Below are 21046 nucleotides of genomic sequence, written 5' to 3'. Positions count from 1 at the left end.
GGGATCGTTGGCAGCCCAATGCTTCCCCGGTCGTCACGGCAACCGCTGCGCAAGCGCACTCGAGCACGGGCGCGGGGCGGGCCTAGCAAGGTTCCGCCCCCGGCGCCTGCGCGGGTCACGTGAGGCGCGCCGGCGGAGACGGGGGCGGCGGCCGCGCGGGTCCGGCGGGACGGGCTCTGGAGATTGCGCCGCAGCAGGTACCGCGCCCCGCCGGGCCCCCTCGCCCCCGGCCCGGCCCTCCCTCGACCCCAGCCGCCCGGCCCCGGCCCTCTCCCGCGGGCCCCGCCCGCTCACGGAGCCGCCCTCCTCGGCCGCGCTCTTTATCCCCGTCCCGCGCGGCTCGGCCCGTGCGGGCTCCGCGGCCGCCGCCCGGCCCACTAGCCGGGGTTCGGAGCTGCCGCGCTCAGCGAGCGGGCGCCGCCTCCGCCCCTCGGGAGGGCAGGGCCGCGCGGGCGCCGAGCGCTGCACCTGCTGCCCCGGGCGGCGGGCGTGCACCTCGCGCCGCCGGCCTCCGCGAGCCCCGCCGTCCTGGAGGCCGAGTGGGCCGGAAGCGCAGTTCCCGCGTCTACCGGGATGTGGAGTCTGGCCGCCGGGTTGGAGAGAAGCAGGAGACCCGAGGAAGACGGCTCTGGGGGCCTTGCGAAAAGTCAGCTCCCCGGCAGCCGACAGCCGGCATCAGCTTTGAAAAGAGGGCAGTGCTGGCTGGTGGCGAGGGGCACCGAGCCCTGGGGACGGGCGCCCTTCTTCGTGCCTTTTATAGCTTGCCTCATTTAGTTCGCAACGTAGTCTTAGGAATTCTTATCGCCACCTCCTTTTTAAAATTATTTTTTTAGTTTGCGGTGCTGGGGGTTGAACCAGGGTGTTGCACGTGCTAGGCAAATGTTCTGCTACACCCCAGCCCAGTTTAAAATAAGTTTTGACACAGGGTCTCCCTGAATTGCAGAGGTTGGCCTGAAGCTGGCCATCCTGCTTCAGTGTCCGGAATAGCTGGGCTTTACCGGGGGCCAGGTTGGCCATCCGCGTTTTTGCAGATGGCTGAGAAAGCACCATGGTGGTGTAGCTTGAGCCCAACACGTAGCTCTGTGGATTCCAGCCCAGGCAGTCTCAATTCAGTCTGCTTTTAATCCCTATAGGAGTATTCCAGGGGCTTTAGGGTTCAACAGATTGGTGATTTTTTTTTTAAGTAGATTAAAAAAAAAAAAACAGAAAATTCATAACAAAGTTTACCACTTTAGTCCTCTTAAGTGTATAGCTGTATAAGTTTTTTGAAATTCACAATACTTTACAACACTTCCATCACCCACCCTAATTAACCCCAGCTCCATCGGCAGCCACTCCCCTTGCCCCACTTCTTGCTTACCGTCGGTGATGCAACCTTTGTCTCCATGGATTTTCCTACTGCGAGCATTTAATACAAATGGGATCATATGAGATGTAGCCTTTGTGTCTGGCGTCTGCCTGTCGGCATTGTGTTTTCAAGGCCCTGCATGTTGTGGCATGTATCAGTACTGCATTGTTTTTATGGCTGAATAGCATTCTTTTGTATGGGTAGGCCACGTTGGTTTGTACATCCATGGATGCTGTACCTTCTGGCTATTGTGAACAAGACTGCTGTGAGCACAGGTGTACATAATGTGAGCAGAATTTTTTAATTTGTCATGGGCACATGCTTAGGAGTGAGGTGTGGCTATTTTAATTCCTGTAGCACAAATATACACAAAAGTCAGGTATATTGGATCGTCAGTAAGAATTCTAGTTTTCTACTTTGTGGGTTGCTGCTCTTTCCATTCAGACTCACTTTTGGTTTAGTTGAGTATCAACAAGGGGCAACAGAAATTAAGGAAATTCCAGCAAATCCTAATATACCAATAATGTCCTTGTCAAATTGGTGATATAAAGTTTGAGATGCTTAATTTTTTTTTCCTCCTAAAGAGTGAAATTTGAGCTTTGAACACAAGGCAGTATTTGAGTCTATTTATTAAATAAATATTGTATACATAGCAGTGTGTCAGGTGCTGTGGAGTGACATTAAAGATGTATGAGATCTCAGTATCACATTGTTACAAAGCTCCTGGAGTCTTCAAGACTTAAATCTGAAAAGCAGAACTGTAAAACTTAGAAAATAGTATGAGCAAATGTCTTGGGCTAAGGTGGACTTTCTGAAATAAAACACGATGAACACAAATCATAAAGGAAAAAGATACATTTGTTTACATTACAGATTAAGATAATTTATCAGAAGCATTACAAAGACAGCACTGTACAGAGAACTTTTATGTAGAATCCTGTGAATAATTTTTATAGATTTTATAAATTTTTTAGAGAAAAGAAGGCAGCACAGCAGAAAAAAGGGTAGAAGATGAGAACAGGCATTTCACAGATTAGGAAAAAAAATAGCACATGAATTTGAACCCTATTAGTAATCAGAGAAATGTAAAAAGGAGACACTACTAAACGCTGCCGTATAGACGAGGGTGCACTGTGGGCATTCCCGCCAGCGGCTCAGGGGAGGCCACGTGAACTTGCACCCACTGCTGGTGGTGCGTATTTGTCTCTTTGGAAAGACCATTAGCAGTGTGTAGATGTACACTTGGCTGCCTCTGTCCCAGCAGTTCAGCCATGAGGCATGTCCCTTTGAGAACTCTTGCTCAGGTGCCCAGGAATGTTCATTGCAACACTTGTTCACAAACCAGCAGAAAAACCCACATGCCCTCAGCAGCAGAGTGGACGTGTGAGTCATGGTTGTGTTTCTACGGGACAGTGAAGGTGTGATCCCCAGGTGCAGGTTGGATGTGGCTCCAGACGTCCTTGCATGAGAGATGAAAGCCTCTGCAGTCATGTGGGGTTCCTTCATGTGAAGCTCAAACCAGCAATTTACAGTTTTGTTGTTTAAGAATGGGTGTGTGGCTTGTGCAACTGTTAACAAAAATGACCCAGAATTCACGAGTGGCTCCTCTGCAGAGTGGTCAGGAAGGAGGCCACCCCCCCGGCTCTTGGCTGCTGGCTTTGTTATAGGCTGCTGACTGAGTGGGCATTTCATTTTATTTTTCTTTGACCCGTGCATAATAGGTTTTGCACACTTGGATGTACTTTTCAAAAAAATTATAAATTACTGGAAAATAGGTCTTAGATGCAGCTCCTGCCCTTGGGAGGCCTGAGCTCTAGTTGGAGAACCCAGATGGAAACTCGTGAGGTGGTTAACTAGCAGCAGGGTGGAGGCAGGGAACGCTGAGAGGCCTCTGGAGGCTGTTGTCCAGAGCTGAGTGGGGCTTGGTGCTGGGCTGTTGCTTGTCATCGCTGTGGCTGGGACTGAAACAGCATGAAGGAGGGGACTCAGCAGGCTGTGGAAGGGCCTGCGGGCGGAGGAGGCCTCAGGCGTGCCCCGTCATTCCCGTGTCCTTCACATGTCCATTGTGGCTGCAGGTGGAGTGGCTGTCATTTGAAGGTGCAGGAATCTCTGAAGAGACTGGTTCCCGATGTGCTCCATGTGGTGTCTTAAGGGATGAGCAGGATTTTTAACCTGTGTCTACTGCCCCAGAAGCCAGGCTGAGGGCTTCTGTCCATCCCCCTTCATCCATCCCTTTGCCCTCACGTCCTGTAGTGACAGCTCTTCCTGAAAGAGGCAGCTTGACACTGATTGATGACCATACAGTTCTGGAGGTCAGAAGAAATCTGCAGTCCTCAAGTGCTGAAACCAAGGTGTCAGCAGGGGTGGCTCTTTCCAAGCTCTGCCCGTTTCAGGAGGCTGCCCGCAGTCCTTGACCAGTGCAGTGCTCTCCGTCTAGGTCCTAGTCTAGAAGGGGAGCCCGTCCGATCATGCTCTGAGCTCTCTTCTGAGGTCACGTCACTTTCTCTGGCTTGGACCTCTGCGCTCTGTCTTACAAGGATGCATACGATCATGCTGGGCCACTTGGGTGATCCAGGGGGATTTTCTCATCCCAGGTCCTTTGTCACTCCCACCAAGTCCCTTTTGCCCGCTAAGGTGCATATTTGCCAGGGGATGAGGGTGTGGATGCCTCTGGAGGCAGTTATTCCTGTCTACACTCTGTCATTCCGTGTTGCTCTGTTTGGTTTTTCCCGTCGTACTGTATTTTCTTGAAAAACACCTTGGCTGGTCTGTTTAATGTTCTGCCGTCCACCCAGTCTCGTTTGTGCGAACAACTTGGTGACAACCGTGTTTCAGTCAAGACTTCCCCAAACTCCTGATTCTTGGAGGTTTTCTGTGTTATTTCATTGCCCTTCACGCTACTGCATCCGGGCAGCAGAGCTGTGGCCAGGGTAACGTTACAGCCGCAGCAGTGGCACCTTGAGGAGATGACTTTGCTCCCTGCAGTTGGATCATAATTTTCTATGGCACTTTGGAACTTGTCTTGTGTCCTTTAGGTTTTTGATGACTCCAGCCCTGATGGATGTTGTGCTGAAAAAGGAGAAGATGCTCTTTTTCCCAGGTTTGGGGACAGTTCTGGTTTTGCTGTGACCACTGCTATTTTAGTTTTCTGCAGAGAGAAGAACACAAAGTTTTTAGCATCCTCTCCCACTTTATTTTTTCCCACCTCTAACATAGTTCCATTGCCTACATCAGGACTTACAGCTGGACGATCAGAATATGTACGTTTAGGCTGGTGAGTGACCACCAGCACCAACTTATTGGCATCCATCAGCTCAGAGTTACGTGTGTGTGTGTTGGAAACACTGAAGATCTACCCTCTGGCATGTTTCAGGTATACAGTGTAGTATTAACTGGTCACTGTGCTGTGCATTAGGTTTCTAGAACTTACTCATAGTGGAAAGTTTGTACCCTTGGACCAGATTTTTCCAGTGTCCCCACCCCTAACCTGTTTGATCCATCATTCTACTCTGTTAAGAAAACAAAGCTTCATAACAACTTCTTGCAAGTGGATTGTGTAGGATTCAGGATTTTACTGAGTTTTTAGTGTTGTTTTCCAAATGGGCTTCTCTAAGTTACAGACCCCATTAGGCTGCTGTAACAAAACTGGGTGGCCTGTCAACATTTCTCACAGTTCTGCAGGCCATGAAGTTCAAGATCAAGGTGCTGGCAGGTCAGGTGTCTGGTGAGGTCAGTTCCTCTGAGATGGTGGTGCCTTCTGTGTTTGTCCTCACACAGTGGGGTCCTCATGACCAGCTGCCTTCCTGAGACCTTGCTCCCTAACCCCTGGGGCGTTAGGGCCTACCCCAGGAACAGGGGCTGATGGACACAAACATGAAGACCAAAGCACAGACTGATACCTTTATTGCAGAATATCGGTCTGTGCAGCTTAGTGTCTGTGTGTTGGTGGGTAAGCTTCTAGATTTGATTGTGTAATAAACTGTAAAATTGTGAGGTTTTGGAATTTAATGGCTCTGGGGAGATACTGATTTTTCTTTCATTAGAAAGGTAACTTTCCATCATGTGTGTAGGGTGGGAAAGAACTGGAGGGATGGAGGGACTTGGTAATTTCCTGTTTCCCTTTTATGAACCAGGGGGTCGGGAGGACATATGAGGTTCAGCCTCAGCCCACCTGCAGCACCAGGGCGTGGCACATCCCCTCCAGCCGCCTTGCAGCTGCCTGTCACCTTCCCAAATTGGACTGCTTGTCACCTCCGTCAGTGCCCCAACTTAGTCCAGCCACCTGACCAGAAAGCCTTCCAGTGCCACTGTGCTCTGTGCAGCCCTAAGCTGCAGGCACGTTGGACTCCACCTCCCGAAAAGCAGCCAGACCTTTTAGTGCTGCCCTCTCTGGGGGCCTGGCCTCTGGTCCCCTTAGCCTCTGCCCAGGGATCTCCTCCTCCAGGCTCCCCTCCTTCCTCCACAGGGCCCTGCTGCCGGGCTGTGCAGGTGCTCAGTTTATCCTTCTGTGGGTTCCACGTGCCAGGGCAGCAAGGAATCCTGGTTCATTCCTACAGTGTCCTCGTCCCTGGCTCTCGGCGGGCTTCTCCCATGCTGTTGAGTACTGTTCACCATGTAGGCTTCCCGCACGAGCTCCTCTGCAGGCCCTGTGGAGACTGGCAGGAAGAGCCTCAGCTAATCCAGCACTTGTCGGTTGAGCTGCTCTACCAGGGATCGGAGGTGCTGGAGTGGCACAGAGTAAGGTTTGGCCTCTGCCCTTCAGGAACACAGGCTACTGGGGTGGCACAGACCCAGCAGTCCTAGGACAGCACGTGTGGCACAGGGCAAGGGACAGCGTTCAGAGATTTCTTTTGCTTCCTCCTTCCCAGAGCTCCCACCCCTCACGACACCAAGTTGCCTCGACTGCTGCCACTTTCTTCACCGCCATGCCTGCCAGGGGATTAGGCAGGTGTTAGATACCTGAGCTCAGGTGGGCCAACCAGGAGTTTGGAGTAGGGATGCCAGGGTGGGTCACGGTCATGTAGAGGTTCAGATGGAAGCTACAGGAACTGAGAGCATGGTGTGCAACGAGGGAGCTGGTGAAACCCAGGCTGCCGGCAGGGAGAGACAGGTGACTGAAGCAGCTCTCTGCCTGTCCCAGGCAGCTGGCTGGCTGCCTGGGCACTGTCCCCGAGGTTTCCTGGTATGATTCCTTCCTCCCTCCCTTCCTGGCTCTGTCTCTGAGGTTTCCTGGTATGAATCATTCATTCATTCCCCCTCCCCTCCCCTGAGGTTTCCTGGTATGATTCCGTCCTTCCTCCCTTCCTTTCCCTCTCCTTCCTTCCTTCCTTCCCTCCTTCCTTCCCTCCCCCCTTCTTCCTCCCTCCTTCAGTCCCTCCCTCCCTGTCTCCCCAACCCTTCACTTTCTCTTCCTCTTTCTCTGTGATACTGGGGATCAAACCCAGGGACTCTGTGTCATTGAGCTATGTTTGCAGCCCTTTTTATTTAGTTTAGACAAGGTCTTGCTAATTTGCCAAGTCTGTCTTTGAACTTGGGATCCTCTTGACTCAGTCTTCCCAGTTGCTGGGATTACAGGCGTGTGCCCTCATACCAGGTAGATTTCCACCTTTGTCCAAGCTAATTTTGGATGGGTTTTTGTTCCATCACATGAGAAAAAAAGGTGCAGGTCCAGGAGAGCTTGCTCCTGCTGGGCACGAGGGTCTACTGTCCCCAGGCAGACCTCGGCTCTTACTCTGAGACAAGGCAGTTTGCAAATATTTTGCTGCCTACTCATGGAATGGGAATTTTTGTGTTTTCTTAATTTTTGAAAACTTTAATGTTCACTTTATACAAAAATATTGCCAGCAGAGCTACAAGGACAAAAGAAAGGACTTGGTTTCTTCTGGGTTTTTGTTCTTAAGAGTACAGCTGCATATCCACCGGAAGCCTAGAACAAGCAGAGAGGAGACCAGGGGTCATTACAGCTAGCACAGAAACCTTGGGAAACCGCTGGAGCATCTGCTGCTAGAGACTACCTCACTGATGTTCCAGTCCTTGAGCAGCTTCAGCCTGAGGCCCTCAGAGGCCCACCTCCCCTTTCTTCCCCCAGATGTCTCTATACACCCTTAGTGCAAGTGATTTCCCGAGTGGCTTTGACTGCAGCCTGTCCATCTTGGTATAATATGGCATTTGTTTTCTCATTGAAAACTTTTTTTTTTTTTGGTACTGGGGATTGAACCCAGGGGTGTTTAACCACCAAGGCACATCCCCAGCCCTTTTAAAATATTTTATTTAGTGACAGGGTCTCACTGAGTTGTTAAGTGCCTTGCTAAGTTGCTGAGGCTGGCTTTGAACTCGAGATCCTCCTGCTTCAGCCTCCCAAGCTGCTGGGATGCCAGGCGTGTGCCACTGTGCCCGTGGGAAACCTTGTTTTAACATCGCAGAGGTATGTCCACCTGCTGTTGGAGGAATAGCTCCAGTATTCCAAGCATCGCAGTGTTTAGTCGTGGCTTTGTTTCTAGTGTCACCACATTTTGAGAGGTCCTAGTGCGTGATTGTTTTGCATCCACTCTCTGCGTGGTCTTGTGCTTGCTGACTTATGACTGGAGATGCACATACACTTTGAAAAGGTGATTTCTGGAGCTCCCCACTTAGGATGATCTAGCATGGGATCTTAATTTTTAGTGTTCTTTCTTTTTCTTTTTTTAAAAATATTTTTCAGTTGTCAATGTACCTTTATTTTATTTATTTATATGTGGTGCTGAGGATCGAACCCAGGGCCTCCCACGTGCCAGGCAAGCGCTCTGCCCCTGAGCCCCAGCCCAGCCCCTTAGTGTGCTTTCTTGTGAGCAGTCAGGGCTCTGGTGACTGTGGGGCTTACCTTGTAAGCTGTGACTCTTTTTTTCAAGCATTTTTTAAAAATTTATTTTTTAGTTGTACTTGGACAAAATACCTTTATTTTATTTATTTATTTACTTATATGTGGTGCTGAGGATCAAACCCAGGGCCCTGCCCGTGCTAGGTGAGCGCTCTACCGCTGAGCCCCAGCCCCTAAGCCGTGACTCTTGAAGCTCTCCCTGCAGCAGGGGGAGGACTGTGACTAGGGCCCTGGGCAGCTTCAGAATGGGGCGCAGGGAGGAGGGGCAGGACCCTCCCCAGGTTCAGCTCCTGCACTGTGTGGAGGGCAGCAGCTCAGAGACAGAGGCCCTGAGTTCCTGGTGTGCTTGAGGGGGTCGGGCGCCAAGGGCCTTGCCCTGGTGGGAGATGGACAGAGGGGAAGACGTGGTGTGTCCAGACTTCCTTGAGCTTGATGTCTCATGGCAGGAGGGCTCAGCTCCTCTGGTCCATGAGGAAAGACTCAGCTGTTCTCTCGGATCCTGGTTCTGTGCTGCTGAAGTCTGTGGGGTTTTCTTGTCCTCGTCACCTGTCACCTTTACTGTAGGAGGCCAGTGTCTGTGGATGGAGCCCAGCACACAGCATTTTACCTGTAGGAAGTAAAGTAGCCCAACTCTATTTGAGAAAAACAATTTTTTAAACTGCATGTCACATCATCTTAGTAAGACAGTGACGTGAAATTTGGCATCGGGGACCTGTACCCTCTGGGGGTATAGGAGTCCTGCTCACCTGCTGCTTCTGCGCTCTGTCTCATTTCTTCCGCGTGTCTGTTGGCTTGCAGCTTGGGCCACACGTTGTATTTATCTGAAGATTTTGTCCTCGTTGTCTGCCTTTCGTCACAGTGTGGCGTCAGTGCGGGATGTCCATTGGGTACTTATTCTGTGTTCTGCTTATCCAACTTCTCCTGCCGTCCTTGGGCACTGTTCCACTGGAGTGGGAGGAGCTCCCTCACCTTCTGAAGTCTGCACCGGGTTTTGCTGTTATTCTTGAGTATTTTCTTAGTGTCAGGACTTTTTTTCCATAATAGAATTTCTTTAGGAAGGTCACTCCGGAAATTTTATATTTATTTTCTTTCTTCTTTCTGGCTTAAAATCAACTTTCTTGTATATAATGTAAGCTGAATCTTAATGTTTGTGTACATATGAGCTACCTGTAATTTAATTTTTTTAATTTTTGTTTTTTGGTACTGGGGATTGAATCCAGGACTGGTCTGCCATTGAGCTACATCCACAGCCTCTCCTTTGATTTTTTAATTTTGAGACGGGCCTGGCTAAGTTGTCCAGGCTGGCCTTGAACAACTCCTGCCTCAGCCTTCCAAGCAGCTGGGATGACACGAGTGCGCCACTGCTCCCAGATTTGTAATTTCATTTTACCTGTGATTTCTTTTTAGTTCAGGTCATTTGATATTCTGTCCCTCATGAATAGTGCACAGTGGGCCAGACGGCAGTGGCTCCTGTGGTGTAGACCTGGAGGAGTTCAGCTCCTGTGGTCGTGGTGCCGGGCCCTCGTGTCTGCCCTCCCTCCGCCTCTGTGGAGTCTTCTGATGCGGGCACACGTACCAGATTCTACAGCAGTACAAAGACCCTGCTGAACATTGCCTCTTCACAGAGTACTGTTACTCGGTTTGTCTTTGAGTCCTCAGCCTCTGTCACAGTGCGCGGAAATGCCTGTTCTGTGCACATGTGACGGGGTTGTGTTGGACTTCTCTCCAGCCTAAGGGCCACGCAGATGTCACCGTGTCAATCAAGTTAGTAAGCTGGAGGAGAGCTTACTCTGCTGCCATGTCAAAGCTGTTGCCTCAAGTTTGGGAGGTGTCCCTTTGATTTTAATATGATTTCTGTTTCCTCTCAGAGTTTATGAAAGCTTGTCTCTAGAGGATTGTAGGCCCCTGGAGGCCGAGGCCAGGTCCTGACACTACCTTTGTTTTTTCTATTTTGTCTCTACCTGGGTAGCAGGGCCTCTGCACTTGCTGACTGACTGGAGCAAGGAGATAAACACAGCTCCTGGCTGTCGGGGGAATTTAAGTCTGTGCCTTTTATTACATTAGGCTAGGAATCTTTTTAAGGCCCAGCATACGGTATTTATCTCCATCCTCAAGAATGGATCTGATTTTAGGAGAAACTTGGTATCTTATGGTAGTATTTAGATTAACTTCCTTGGAAGAAGAGATCTTCATAAGCCATAAATGTTAAATAATGAGCTCGTTAATTGGCTGGGTCCCTGGCTGCGCATTTTGGGAAGCTGCTGTTACTCAAGTGAGAGTTGTCAGGATCTGGCAGCTGCTCAGGTCTGTCTGCATGTGGGTGTTGCTGTTCTTTACCTTTTTCAGCTGAGAGCCCCTCTCTCTGTCCCTGCAGGTTGCCATGGCTGCCGTTGACAGCTTCTACCTCTTGTACAGGGAGATTGCCAGGTCTTGCAATTGCTATATGGAAGCACTGGCTTTGGTTGGAGCCTGGTACACGGCCAGGAAAAGCATCACCGTCATATGTGACTTCTACAGTCTGATCAGGCTGCACTTCATCCCTCGCCTGGGGAGCAGGGCAGACCTCACCAAGCAGTACGGAAGATGGGCCGTCGTCAGTGGTAACCTGATTTAAAACCTAACAGTCTTTTCTGTTTAGGGTCTTTCAACTCAGCCGCTTTACTTCAGGGGCTATTGAATTTAGTGATTTCGTGGGAACATGCTGTAAGAACAGTTAGGATTCCTGATATGATTATGTTCACATCTTTTTTTTTTTCTTTTTTGGGGTACTAGGGAGTAAGCCCAGGGGTGCTTTACCATTGAGTCACACCCCCAGCCCCTTTTGTTTTTAATTTTGAGACAGGGTCTCACTAAGTAGTTTCAGGCCTCACTGAGTTGCTGAGGTTGGCTTTGAAGTTGGAATCCTTCTGCCGCATCCTCCTGTGCCTGACAGTTTATGTCTTTTTACTGCCCCTGTCACAGGAGGACCTGGCCTTGTGTGATTCATATTTTTCTTGTCTCCTACCCCACCCCCCATCCAAGGCCTGCTGCAGCTCGGCTTTGTCTCTCTCTTTTTTTCTTTTTTGCTGTTTCCATCCTGTCCTCAGAAAGACTTCACCTATTTTAAATTTTATTTTAATTTATTGTGTCCCAGAAAAGTTTCTTCTGGCACCCATACAAGCCAGATGGGCGTTTGGAAACAACTCCTGCCGTGTTTCTCAGCGTGGCGGGAGAGTGAAGTGCCACACGCCTTGCCTGTCTGTCAGGTGCCTGGAGAGCAGTCCCCACACATCATTCACGTTGTGGAATCAGCTTTGGCCTTGAAGGACAGACACTAGAACTCTCTATATTTTTAGTGTGACTTTCTCTCTAATTAAGCCTGGCAGTGGGGAAGTTGAGATTCATTGCAGAAGACTCTGAAGAGCCTATTCCTGTTTCCTGGCTTGCATTGTAGGTGCAACAGATGGGATTGGAAAAGCCTATGCCGAGGAGTTAGCCAGCCGAGGTCTCAACATTATTCTGATGAGTCGGAATGAAGAGAAGCTGCGGACAGTTGCCAAAGACATAGCCGACACCTACCAAGTGGAAACGGATATCATAGTTGTGGACTTCAGCAGGGGCCGTGAGATCTATGTTCCTGTTGCAGAAGCCCTGAGGGACAAAGACATTGGCATCTTGGTAAACAATGTGGGCGTGTTTTACCCCTACCCCCAGTATTTCACTCAGGTCTCCGAGGACAAGCTCTGGGACATCATAAATGTGAACATCGCCGCTGCTAGTTTGATGATCCACATAGTGTTACCAGGAATGGTGGAGAGAAAGAAGGGTGCCATCGTCACCATCTCCTCCGGCTCCTGCTGCAAACCCACTCCCCAGCTGGCTGCGTTCTCTGCCTCTAAGGTCAGGCTTGTTGGGAGTGGAATTCTGACTGCTGACAAACGTCACGTCTGCCTGGAGGGGCGGTCTGTCAGCAGCTCATGTTTGCTTACGATAAAAAGTCTCTTTTTTTTTGTCCTGCATTTTCTTTCAAGTTCCTCCCACCCCTAAATTAAAAGTCTTCTCCTCACTCTTGACAGGCCTACTTAGACCACCTCAGCCGAGCGCTGCAGTACGAGTACGCCTCTAAAGGGATCTTCGTGCAGAGCCTCCTCCCCTTCTATGTGGCCACCAACATGGCTGGACCTAGCAGCTTTCTGCACAGATGCCCCTGGCTGGTGCCTTCACCAAAAGTATATGCACATCATGCTGTCTCTACCCTGGGGATTTCCAAAAGGACCACAGGATACTGGTCCCACTCTATTCAGGTAGCAGTGTGCTTTCAGTTCTTAGAACTGGGTGAGTCTGAAGCCTCATACAGAAAGAGGAGATTGGAAATTCTGATTCTTAAACTTCACATCTTAAATAATTTTGTTTAAGACATTACATTTTCTTCAGTGGGATTATTAAGAATTTTCAAAACTTTAATTGGGTGACACCTGAAACATGCTGCTTTAAGTTAACTGGATGGTAGAAATATAAAAATGCTAATTATTTACATGGGAATTTAGAGTAAAGACTCTAGCTGGGCAGGGGGTGCACTCCTGTAATCCCAGCAGCTTGAGAGGCTGAGGCAGGAGGATCGTGAGTTCAAAGCCAGCCTCAGGAACTTAGCGAGATCCTGAGCAACTTGGCAAGGCCCTGTCTCAACATAATATATAAAAAGGGTTGGGGATGTGGTTCAGTGGTTAAGTGCCACTGGGTTTAATCCCCAGTATCAAAAAAAAGAAAAAAAAAAAAAGATTCTAGTGATGCTGGCGGGAATTGGGGGCGTGCTTCTAATCCCAGCTACTTGAGGAGTTGAGGCAGGAGGATCACAAGTTTAATGCCAGCCTGGGTAATGTAGCAAGACCCTGTCACAAAAAAAAAAAAAAAAAAAGCTGATGATGAAGCTTAGTGGTAGAGAGCTTGCCTAGTGTGCATGAGGCTCTGGGTTTGTTACCTAGTATTGAAAAAAAAAATTCTAGTAATGCTTAAAAGGGGGTACCTCTAAGTGAACAGTCAATCCAGAGCAAAACTACCAGTTAGGTCTATATTTTATACAACCATATGGCAAATAGTGTCTTGGAATATTCTTAAACTCATTTGTTCAAGCATAGAATTTTTAAAAAAGTTTGTTACTCAGACATGACAAAGATTTGGGTCTTTTAGGAATATTTTAATTTTGTTAAATATATGAATTGTGATATAAGGGAAATTTATAACGATAAATTTATAATGATAAATTTGTGTTTCATTATTTGGCATAGAAAATAGGTGTGAGCTGGGTGTGGTGGTGTATATCTGTAATTTCAGCCACTCAGGAAGTTGAGGCAGGAGGATCACAAGTTTGAGGCCAGCCTCAACAATTTTTTGAGACCCTCAGCAATTTATGTAGCCCCTGTTTCAACATAAAAAATAGAAAGTACTGGGGATGTAGCTCAGAGGTAAGAGCACCCCTGGATTCAATCCCCAGTATCAAAAAGGAAATACTTGGCATTTTCTTAATGATAACACAAATATTTTGGGGACTGTTTGCAAAAGATTATTAGACTTAGTACTACAGACTCATTGTTTGTGTATTAGACTTACCACTCCAAAATAATCTCATACTAAATTAATAGTTAATTTTCACTTTTCTCAAAAGATGTGACTAGAGGTTTCTTATTTATTTATTTAATTTCATTTTTAAATTTATATATAACAGCGGAATGCATTGTAATTCTTTTTTTTTTTAAATATTACATGTGTAGAGCTCAATCTTTCATATCTCTGGTTGTATACTCACATAGACATACTCACATCAATTCGTGTCTTCATACATGTACTTTGGATAATAATGATCATCACATTTAACCATCAAAAGATTTCTGTTTTTAAAAAAGCCATTTGTCACCATTTGGGGTGAGGCACAGCTGTGATCCCAGCGGTTATGAGGGCTGAGGCAGGAGGATGGCAACTTATCATCGAGGCCCTATCTATCTAACAAAGAAAACAGAAAAAACAGTGCTGAGGGTATGGCTCTGAGGTTGGAGCCCCTGGGTTCAGTCCTTAGGACCACACACACAAAGGAAGCAGTTTATCTAAGTGGCTATTTCCAGGTCCCTAATTACCTGAGAAAAGGGAGAAACCTAAACAGTAGTTTAGGAGCCACTGACCTTGAAGTTCTCTTAGAAGTGAAGATGGCCTGAGGTGGGTTCAGGCACTGTCTGTGTGAAACACCATGGTTTTATTTTTCTCCACATTGTTTTTATTGGTGCCTTCAGAGTTGAAGCACCAGTGTTTTAATCACAACTATGTTCCCATGATGAACTTTTCTCAACAATGTGTGTTTTCTGTCAAGACATTCTGTGAAGCTGATTTATCCCTAGAGTACTTTCCCATACAGAGTTGTTAAATGTTCTGTTCCACTTTTCCTTTTTTGATTTTATTTACTTAAATTATTTTCAACATTATCACTTTTTTTTTTTTTTAGTTTTACAATAGAGATTTGATTTGTTACTGTTTTGTCTCAAACATATTTTACTGGTAGCTTTTGCTGCTAACTTTTTTTTCTATTGTTATTGTTTTTTGAATGTAGTTCACCCAAGTCACAAAGATCTAGATTTTATCATGATTTCAATCCTGTTGCGCTTTAGTCTATGAGAAATTGAATAAGCCAACCTGTGGTATGATGTTTTATTTTGTGCTGTTTACTTCAGTTTGTCATCTACATTGTGAATTAAATAAGCATGACCTTCTGTGTTTGCTGGTGGTGAGAGGAGGAGGTCGGTAGTGGCTGTGGGTGCTCGGCTTGTTGCCCGTCTGTATTTGCAGCCACAGTTACACTAGCATCCCCCTCCTCAGGCTGGAGTGGATGGAGCAGGAAGGGCTGAAGGCCTGTGCTTTAAAAAGCTAGGATGCCATGGCCCAGATAGGTGGCACTGGGGGTGGGTCAGGTGTGAGGAGTGGAGGGACAGTGGAGAGATCAGGGGCAGGGACTGGTGGGAGCCGTGTGCATGCTGGTTTCAAAGGTCCTGGGGAGTGTTTCAGAGAAGTGGAGGCGGCTGCTGACAGATGGGAGCTCAGGTGAGAGATCTGTCAGGAGACTTGGCTGCAGTGACAGCTGTGGGAGTGGGCCACATCCCCTGAGAGAGGAGTTTGGTGAGAGTCGCAGGGTGTCCAGCATTGGGGATCAGGGGGAGGTCCAGCAGAGGGGTATAGGGAAGCCAGGTGGAGACTCAGTGCACCTCTCAGGGAAGCTCTGCTTCTGCCTCTGAGATAGCTCCAGCACGCCGAGGGTGAGGGTCCGGGCTTGCGTGACTTAGGCTCTTTTCCATGCTTCCTGAAGCCTCACCTGCTTGGGCTCTGGGTAAGGTGTCTGCATTTTCATTGCTGTTGAAGATTTCCAGCTAGTCCTGTGTGTAAGTTTCTACTGACCTCTTCCTCCTCTTAGAGTCCCCGAGACTCCTGAACAGTGTGGCTTCAGGGGCTGCTCCGCTTACTTCAGGAGTCGCATTGGTATGGTTGCACAGGAGCGCCAGACAGACTGGTCAGGACCCCAAAATGTGAGACCCACCCAACCACCTCCAGTTCCCTTGGCTCAGTTTGGCTGGTCTTTCTCGCAGATCCCAGTATAGAGACCGTGGCATTGCTTCCCTGTAACTCGTCAACTGAGGGATCAGTGAGTGGGCTCTGTAGTCTGTCAGTACCCAGGGATCAAGTGCTCTCCTTTTCCCCTGGCTCCCCACCCTGCTGCCCAGGGTGTTCATACCTCTTAGAAATGCCCCAGAGAGAGAAATAAGACAGATGGAAGGGAAGGAAGGGGAGGCCAAAATAGTTGTTTTTTTTTTTTAAATCCTAAGGCCCATGCTTGTTGGAGGCCCATGCCATTTAGGTTTCATTTTGGGAAGAGGGCTCCCCGTGGCCCGGGAACACTCCCCCCTGCTGTCCCTGCACCCTCAAATATCAGGCTCTCTAAGCAACATGAAGAATGTCTGTGTTGTTGCAAATGAAAAATTAAGGACCCAGATGAACAAAGGGTAATTTTTGGTCCTGGGTCTTTACTCTGTGCCAGTGGAGTCTCCTTGGAACAGGCAGAACATACCTTGATGCTGTTCCCCTGAAGTGGGCAAGGGCCAGGGGTGGGAATGAAAAAGCCGATTTTTAGATGCTGATTGCTCCCCCACTGACGGTTGCACAGGCCACACTGACGGTTGCACAGGCCACACTGATGGTTGCACAGGCCACACTGACGGTTGCACAGGCCACACTGACGGTTGCACAGGCCACACTGACGGTTGCACAGGCCACACTGATGGTTGCACAGGCCACACTGATGGTTGTTGGTGTGGCCTCCCTGGAGGTGCAGGCCATTTATTGAGAAGAGGGTCAGTGACCTTAGTCCCCACTTCAGTTCTTTCTGGGCTGGGACAGTGGTACCTACCAAGGGCCTTTCCATCCCTTTTCCTTAATATCTAAGCCATTAGAACTTTCTTGTGGTCTTGAACACACCTGTCATGTAGGGTTTTTCTGTCTCAGCACCATTTGAGTAAGTATTTCCTGGTTTGGGGGAGCTGTGTTGTGCATCACAGGGTGCTGGGGGACATCCCTGGCCTCCATGAGATACCAGTGGCATCCACTGCCAGTGTCACAGCCATGTTTCCAGACATTGCCATCTCTCCTCTGGGTTGAGACTTCTGGAACAGAATGGTAGCAGCAGGACTCCCTCTTGTTCCATGAGCCCCCTCGTCTCACCCTAGAGACCCTTCCAAAGTCCTGGTGTTTCTCAGTTCTCTTGTTTAAAGTTGCTCCAGCTTGCCCCCCCCCCCCAAAACTTGGTTTTCTCATGTTGGCCACGAATGCCTGTTTGTTCCAGCTGACTTACTGCTCTAGGGCTTTGTGATTCTTCACCCTGAACATGCCGTTTATGCCACATTAAGTGAAGATGCTTCATTGTAGAACAGGTGGTGCTGCTGCTGCTGGTTCTTCCCACAGGAAAACCCATGTCCCAGAGATAGGCCTTGGGGAGAAAGAAAGTGGCCAAAGGATGATGGAGAGGGAGCTCAGCTCACCGTCAGCTTCCCCTCTCCAGGGCGGGAGGCCAAGACGCAGGAGAGGAATGACAGTGACAGGGACAGGGACGGGCTGCCAGGGGGAGGAGAGTCGTGTCTTTCCTAGGAATGGCGCAGGCCTTCCAGGAGTGCAGTGGCACCTTTTGTCTGTCCTTCCCTGCTCTGGTGTGTCTGTCATGGTGGGTGGTAAGGGTCCTTCACCTCAGGGGGGTGGGTGCAGGGAGACTGGGCAAGTCCAGGTCACGCTAGTCCTGGATGACAGTTCTGGATGACACCTGGTGACCACCCGCAGAGCCAAGTAGAATCTGACCCAAAGGTTACGGTGACCAAGGGGGACAGACGCAAAGTGAAGGCAGAGATGCCATGCCTCTTCATCCCAGGCCAGCCACCGGGGGCCACCTGCAGGCTCGAGAGAGGAGTCCGTGTCTTCCACAGAAGCAGCCTCAGGTCCCTAAGGAGTAATCTAGGTCACTGTTAACTCAGAGCCCCCACGTCAGACGTGATCCACAGCGAGGCCAGCAGGAGACCCTCAGTGCATTGCCCAGTCACGTGGCCATGAAGATTAGCAGTTCTAAGTCACTTAAGAGCAGGTGAAGCTGGAGGGTGTACTTGGGGTTTTCCTTGAAACAATGAGTGTGTCTAGAGTCTAGGGTAATACCTTATGGAGAGAGAGGTGTTCAGTACGTAAGTGCTCAGGGGCTTTCTCCTTTGAGTTTGAAGTGGTTGGAAGGTGTTCATTGGGTTAAATTGTGCTGATCTCTGCTCTGATTCCTTCAGTGTTGATGGTTTGAGGCTCTAACCTTATAACCCTTTCTCTTTTTGTCTTTAGTTTCTTTTTGCACAGTATATGCCTGAGTGGCTCTGGGTATGGGGAGCAAATATTCTCAACCGCTCCTTACGCAAGGAGGCCTTAGCCTGCAAAGCCTGAGTCCCGACCGTCAGTCAAGTTTTGCCAAGTCATGGTAACCGGCAGTATTCCGACATTTGGAAACACATTTAATTTATCTGATGTATTTTCTTTTTGACTGATGATCAGTGTGCTGTTAATTCATCATTTGTAAGGCAAAGTCTTGGAGAGCTGTGATAAACCTCCAGGGCCAGTGGATGGCGTGGAACAAATAACCCCTGAGTGTGGGAACTGGTGAAGACGCCTAGATGTGATTGCTTTGTTCCAAGCTGTTCAAGAGGGGTGTTGACATCAGAGCCACGGCAGCGAACGCTTATAACAGACTTGTCAGCGCTTCAGTTTCCGATGTCGTGTTTTAAGGGAAATGGCCTATTTTTCCTTTACAGATGACAGCAGTGTTAGTTTTGAAATGTTCAGTAGGAAGACTATTGAAAAGTGTTATTTTGTAACTGAGATCTCTGGTGTTAGCTTAGGAATCTGGTTGGGCTGCTGGAGGACCGAGATGCAGAACCTGTGTGCTGTGCTGTGTGTGAGCAGCTCTACACAGGGTTAAGTTACAAAAGAGCCTTGTCAGGGTGGGTAACGGGAATCTTCACGGGGTGATACAGACCCAGGCTCTTCCTTTCCAGACCAGACAAGCCTGCTGGGTTTGTGCTGTGGGTTTGCCTGTCTGCTGCTGCTTCCTCCATGTCGTTTGTGTTTCCCAGGTCTGGGGTGAGTGTGTTCCTAGACTTGGAGATCTAATGAGTAACCTTTAGTCACTATCTTTTGATTTGTAATTGTGCTCAAGTAGTGATTTCTGAACCTATGATCCATTTTATAACTGAAACTTAGCCCTTTTGAGCTTGTTATAGCTGGTTTTCATACACTTTTCTATGTAAAATGATTCCATTCCGGTAGTAGTATTGATATAAACATCAAGTATTTATGGAATAGTACTTAAAATATGGACAGATTATGTGTGTGATATGATGTATCTGTTGCAATAATGTTAGAAGCTCATTTTTTGGTCCATGTAATGAATTATGCATTATTGTGAGTACTTTTATTGATGTAATGATAATTATGCACAAACCCCACAATATGGATTAGCATTGACACCTACAGTGAAATGTCTTTAATTCAGATCCTATAAAGCCAACCATTTTTTGTGGGCCACATACCTAGCACTCAGAATTTATGTAAGTTTCTATATGAATATGGTAACATGGGCGGATTTAAAATTCAGAGCTTAATATCATGACACTGAAGAAGCTGGTCATTTGGTTGAGGCCAGGACTGGTGTGGGATCGTCCTGCTGTGAGGCCGTCTTCCACAGTATGCCTAAGCACACCTGAGTGTTGCACACACATTTTTGCCTGTGACCTTCCTTGCAGCATTTCCAGATGTGACATGGATTCAGAAGATGAGTGGCTAAGTTCCCAAGCTCTTCCGCTCCTAAATCATGTCTTCAAAACACAGAAGTGGAGGCACAGTGCAGCTGGATCCTTGACTTCACACCACACTGATGGAATCTGCGCTATGTGTGATTGCAGCAGCAGCAGCAGCTTTCTGTAGCCACGCTGTTGTGTGATTCTGTGTAAGCCAGGTCCCGGTGCTGTCTTAGGGTTAGGGATCAGGTGGGTGGCGCGGCACTGGTAAACACGCCTGGCCCGTGGTACTCTGAATTCTGCCCTTGGCAGGATGTCGCCAGACATGCCGACTGGTGCAGATGTGGTGCAGACTGGTCCCCAGCTTCAGGGGAAGAGCAAGACTGAATTTCCTTTGGTTTTCTAGCTTTCATAAAACACCACCTCCCCAAAGCTCACTTGAGAGTTGGTTGGTCACTGTGGATGGGGTCTCTTATTCAGAATGTGGGGAATCTGAACCTTGAAACTTGGTCTGTGAACTGGAAATGTAACAATAAAAGCAGTTGCTCTGTCTCCTCTGGAAGAGGCTTTGCTCCAAGTATTTCTAAGCTGGTTGGTTGGAAGGAGGGTTTCTCTTTTTCCTCATAGAAATGATTACCAAAAATCAACCTGTGAATACCTGTGGTCATAATTCATTAAAAGCTGAAGCTTCAGGAACATAATTATGTGTGACTGTCGAGGAAGCTTCTGAAGCCTCCAAGCTATTTTTCCATCTCGTCTCCGGAGGGTTGAGGAGGATGAAGTTGGGCTCAGCCACGGCACTTGCAGTGTGCAGACGGTGGGCGATTTGAGTGAGCTGTTTCGGGCGAGTGGTGGGGCTGAAGGAGGCTGAAGGCCAGACTGTGGTGGGTTCCAGAGAGTGGGGAGGAGAGGGAAGGGAGCCCCAGAAGACAATCCTGAGGGGCCTTTTTTGTTTCTCCTATGTCGAAGACAAAGTTCTGTTAGGTTTGGGATGCAGAGGGTTAGGGATATGTCCTCAGTCTTGACGCTCTGTGTTCCAGAACCATCTCCAGACTGTCCATTCCTCTCAGTACAGGCCCCAACCTAACAACTTAGGATGGTTCAGTGTACGACTCTTTGGCTTTACGATGGTGTGAATGCTAAATGTGATGATATGAACTGTATTTTGACGACTCTCTCCCAGGCAGGTGATACACACTTCAGTCCTCTCGAAATGCTGGGTGGTGGCAGAGAGCTGTAGCTCCCAGCCAGCCCTGTGAACACATGGTCACCATTCAAGTTGTCCTTTGGATCTGTGTGGGATCGGCCCAGGACCCCTGTGGTGCCCAAACCTGGGAAGCTCACACCCCTCATAAAATGCTGCAGTACTGCATACAGTTGATGCCTATCCTTCTGTATACTTTCATTGATCTCTGGGTCACTTATATTACCTAAAACTGTATAAATGTCACATGAAAAAGCTTTGTTGCTCAGGGAAGAATGAAAAGAAACGTTTCTACAAGTTCAGAACAGGCTCTT

General features: G+C 48.4%; 1 protein-coding gene across 1 annotated transcript; it reads left to right on the top strand.

The window, feature by feature from the left end:
- The first annotated feature begins 117 nt into the window (after positions 1-117).
- Hsdl1 (hydroxysteroid dehydrogenase like 1) lies at positions 118-20090 on the top strand. Its single transcript, XM_027933169.3, has 5 exons — positions 118-197; positions 10579-10804; positions 11638-12083; positions 12260-12487; positions 18081-20090. The coding sequence occupies exons 2-5, from the start codon at positions 10585-10587 to the stop codon at positions 18177-18179; spliced, it is 993 nt and encodes a 330-aa protein (XP_027788970.2). The 5' UTR covers positions 118-197; positions 10579-10584; the 3' UTR covers positions 18180-20090.
- The last annotated feature ends 956 nt before the right edge of the window (positions 20091-21046 follow it).

The sequence above is a fragment of the Marmota flaviventris genome, chromosome 18 (genome assembly GCF_047511675.1).
Source record: "Marmota flaviventris isolate mMarFla1 chromosome 18, mMarFla1.hap1, whole genome shotgun sequence".
Lineage (NCBI taxonomy): Eukaryota > Metazoa > Chordata > Mammalia > Rodentia > Sciuridae > Marmota > Marmota flaviventris.
This window is presented reverse-complemented; position numbering and strand designations above follow the sequence as displayed.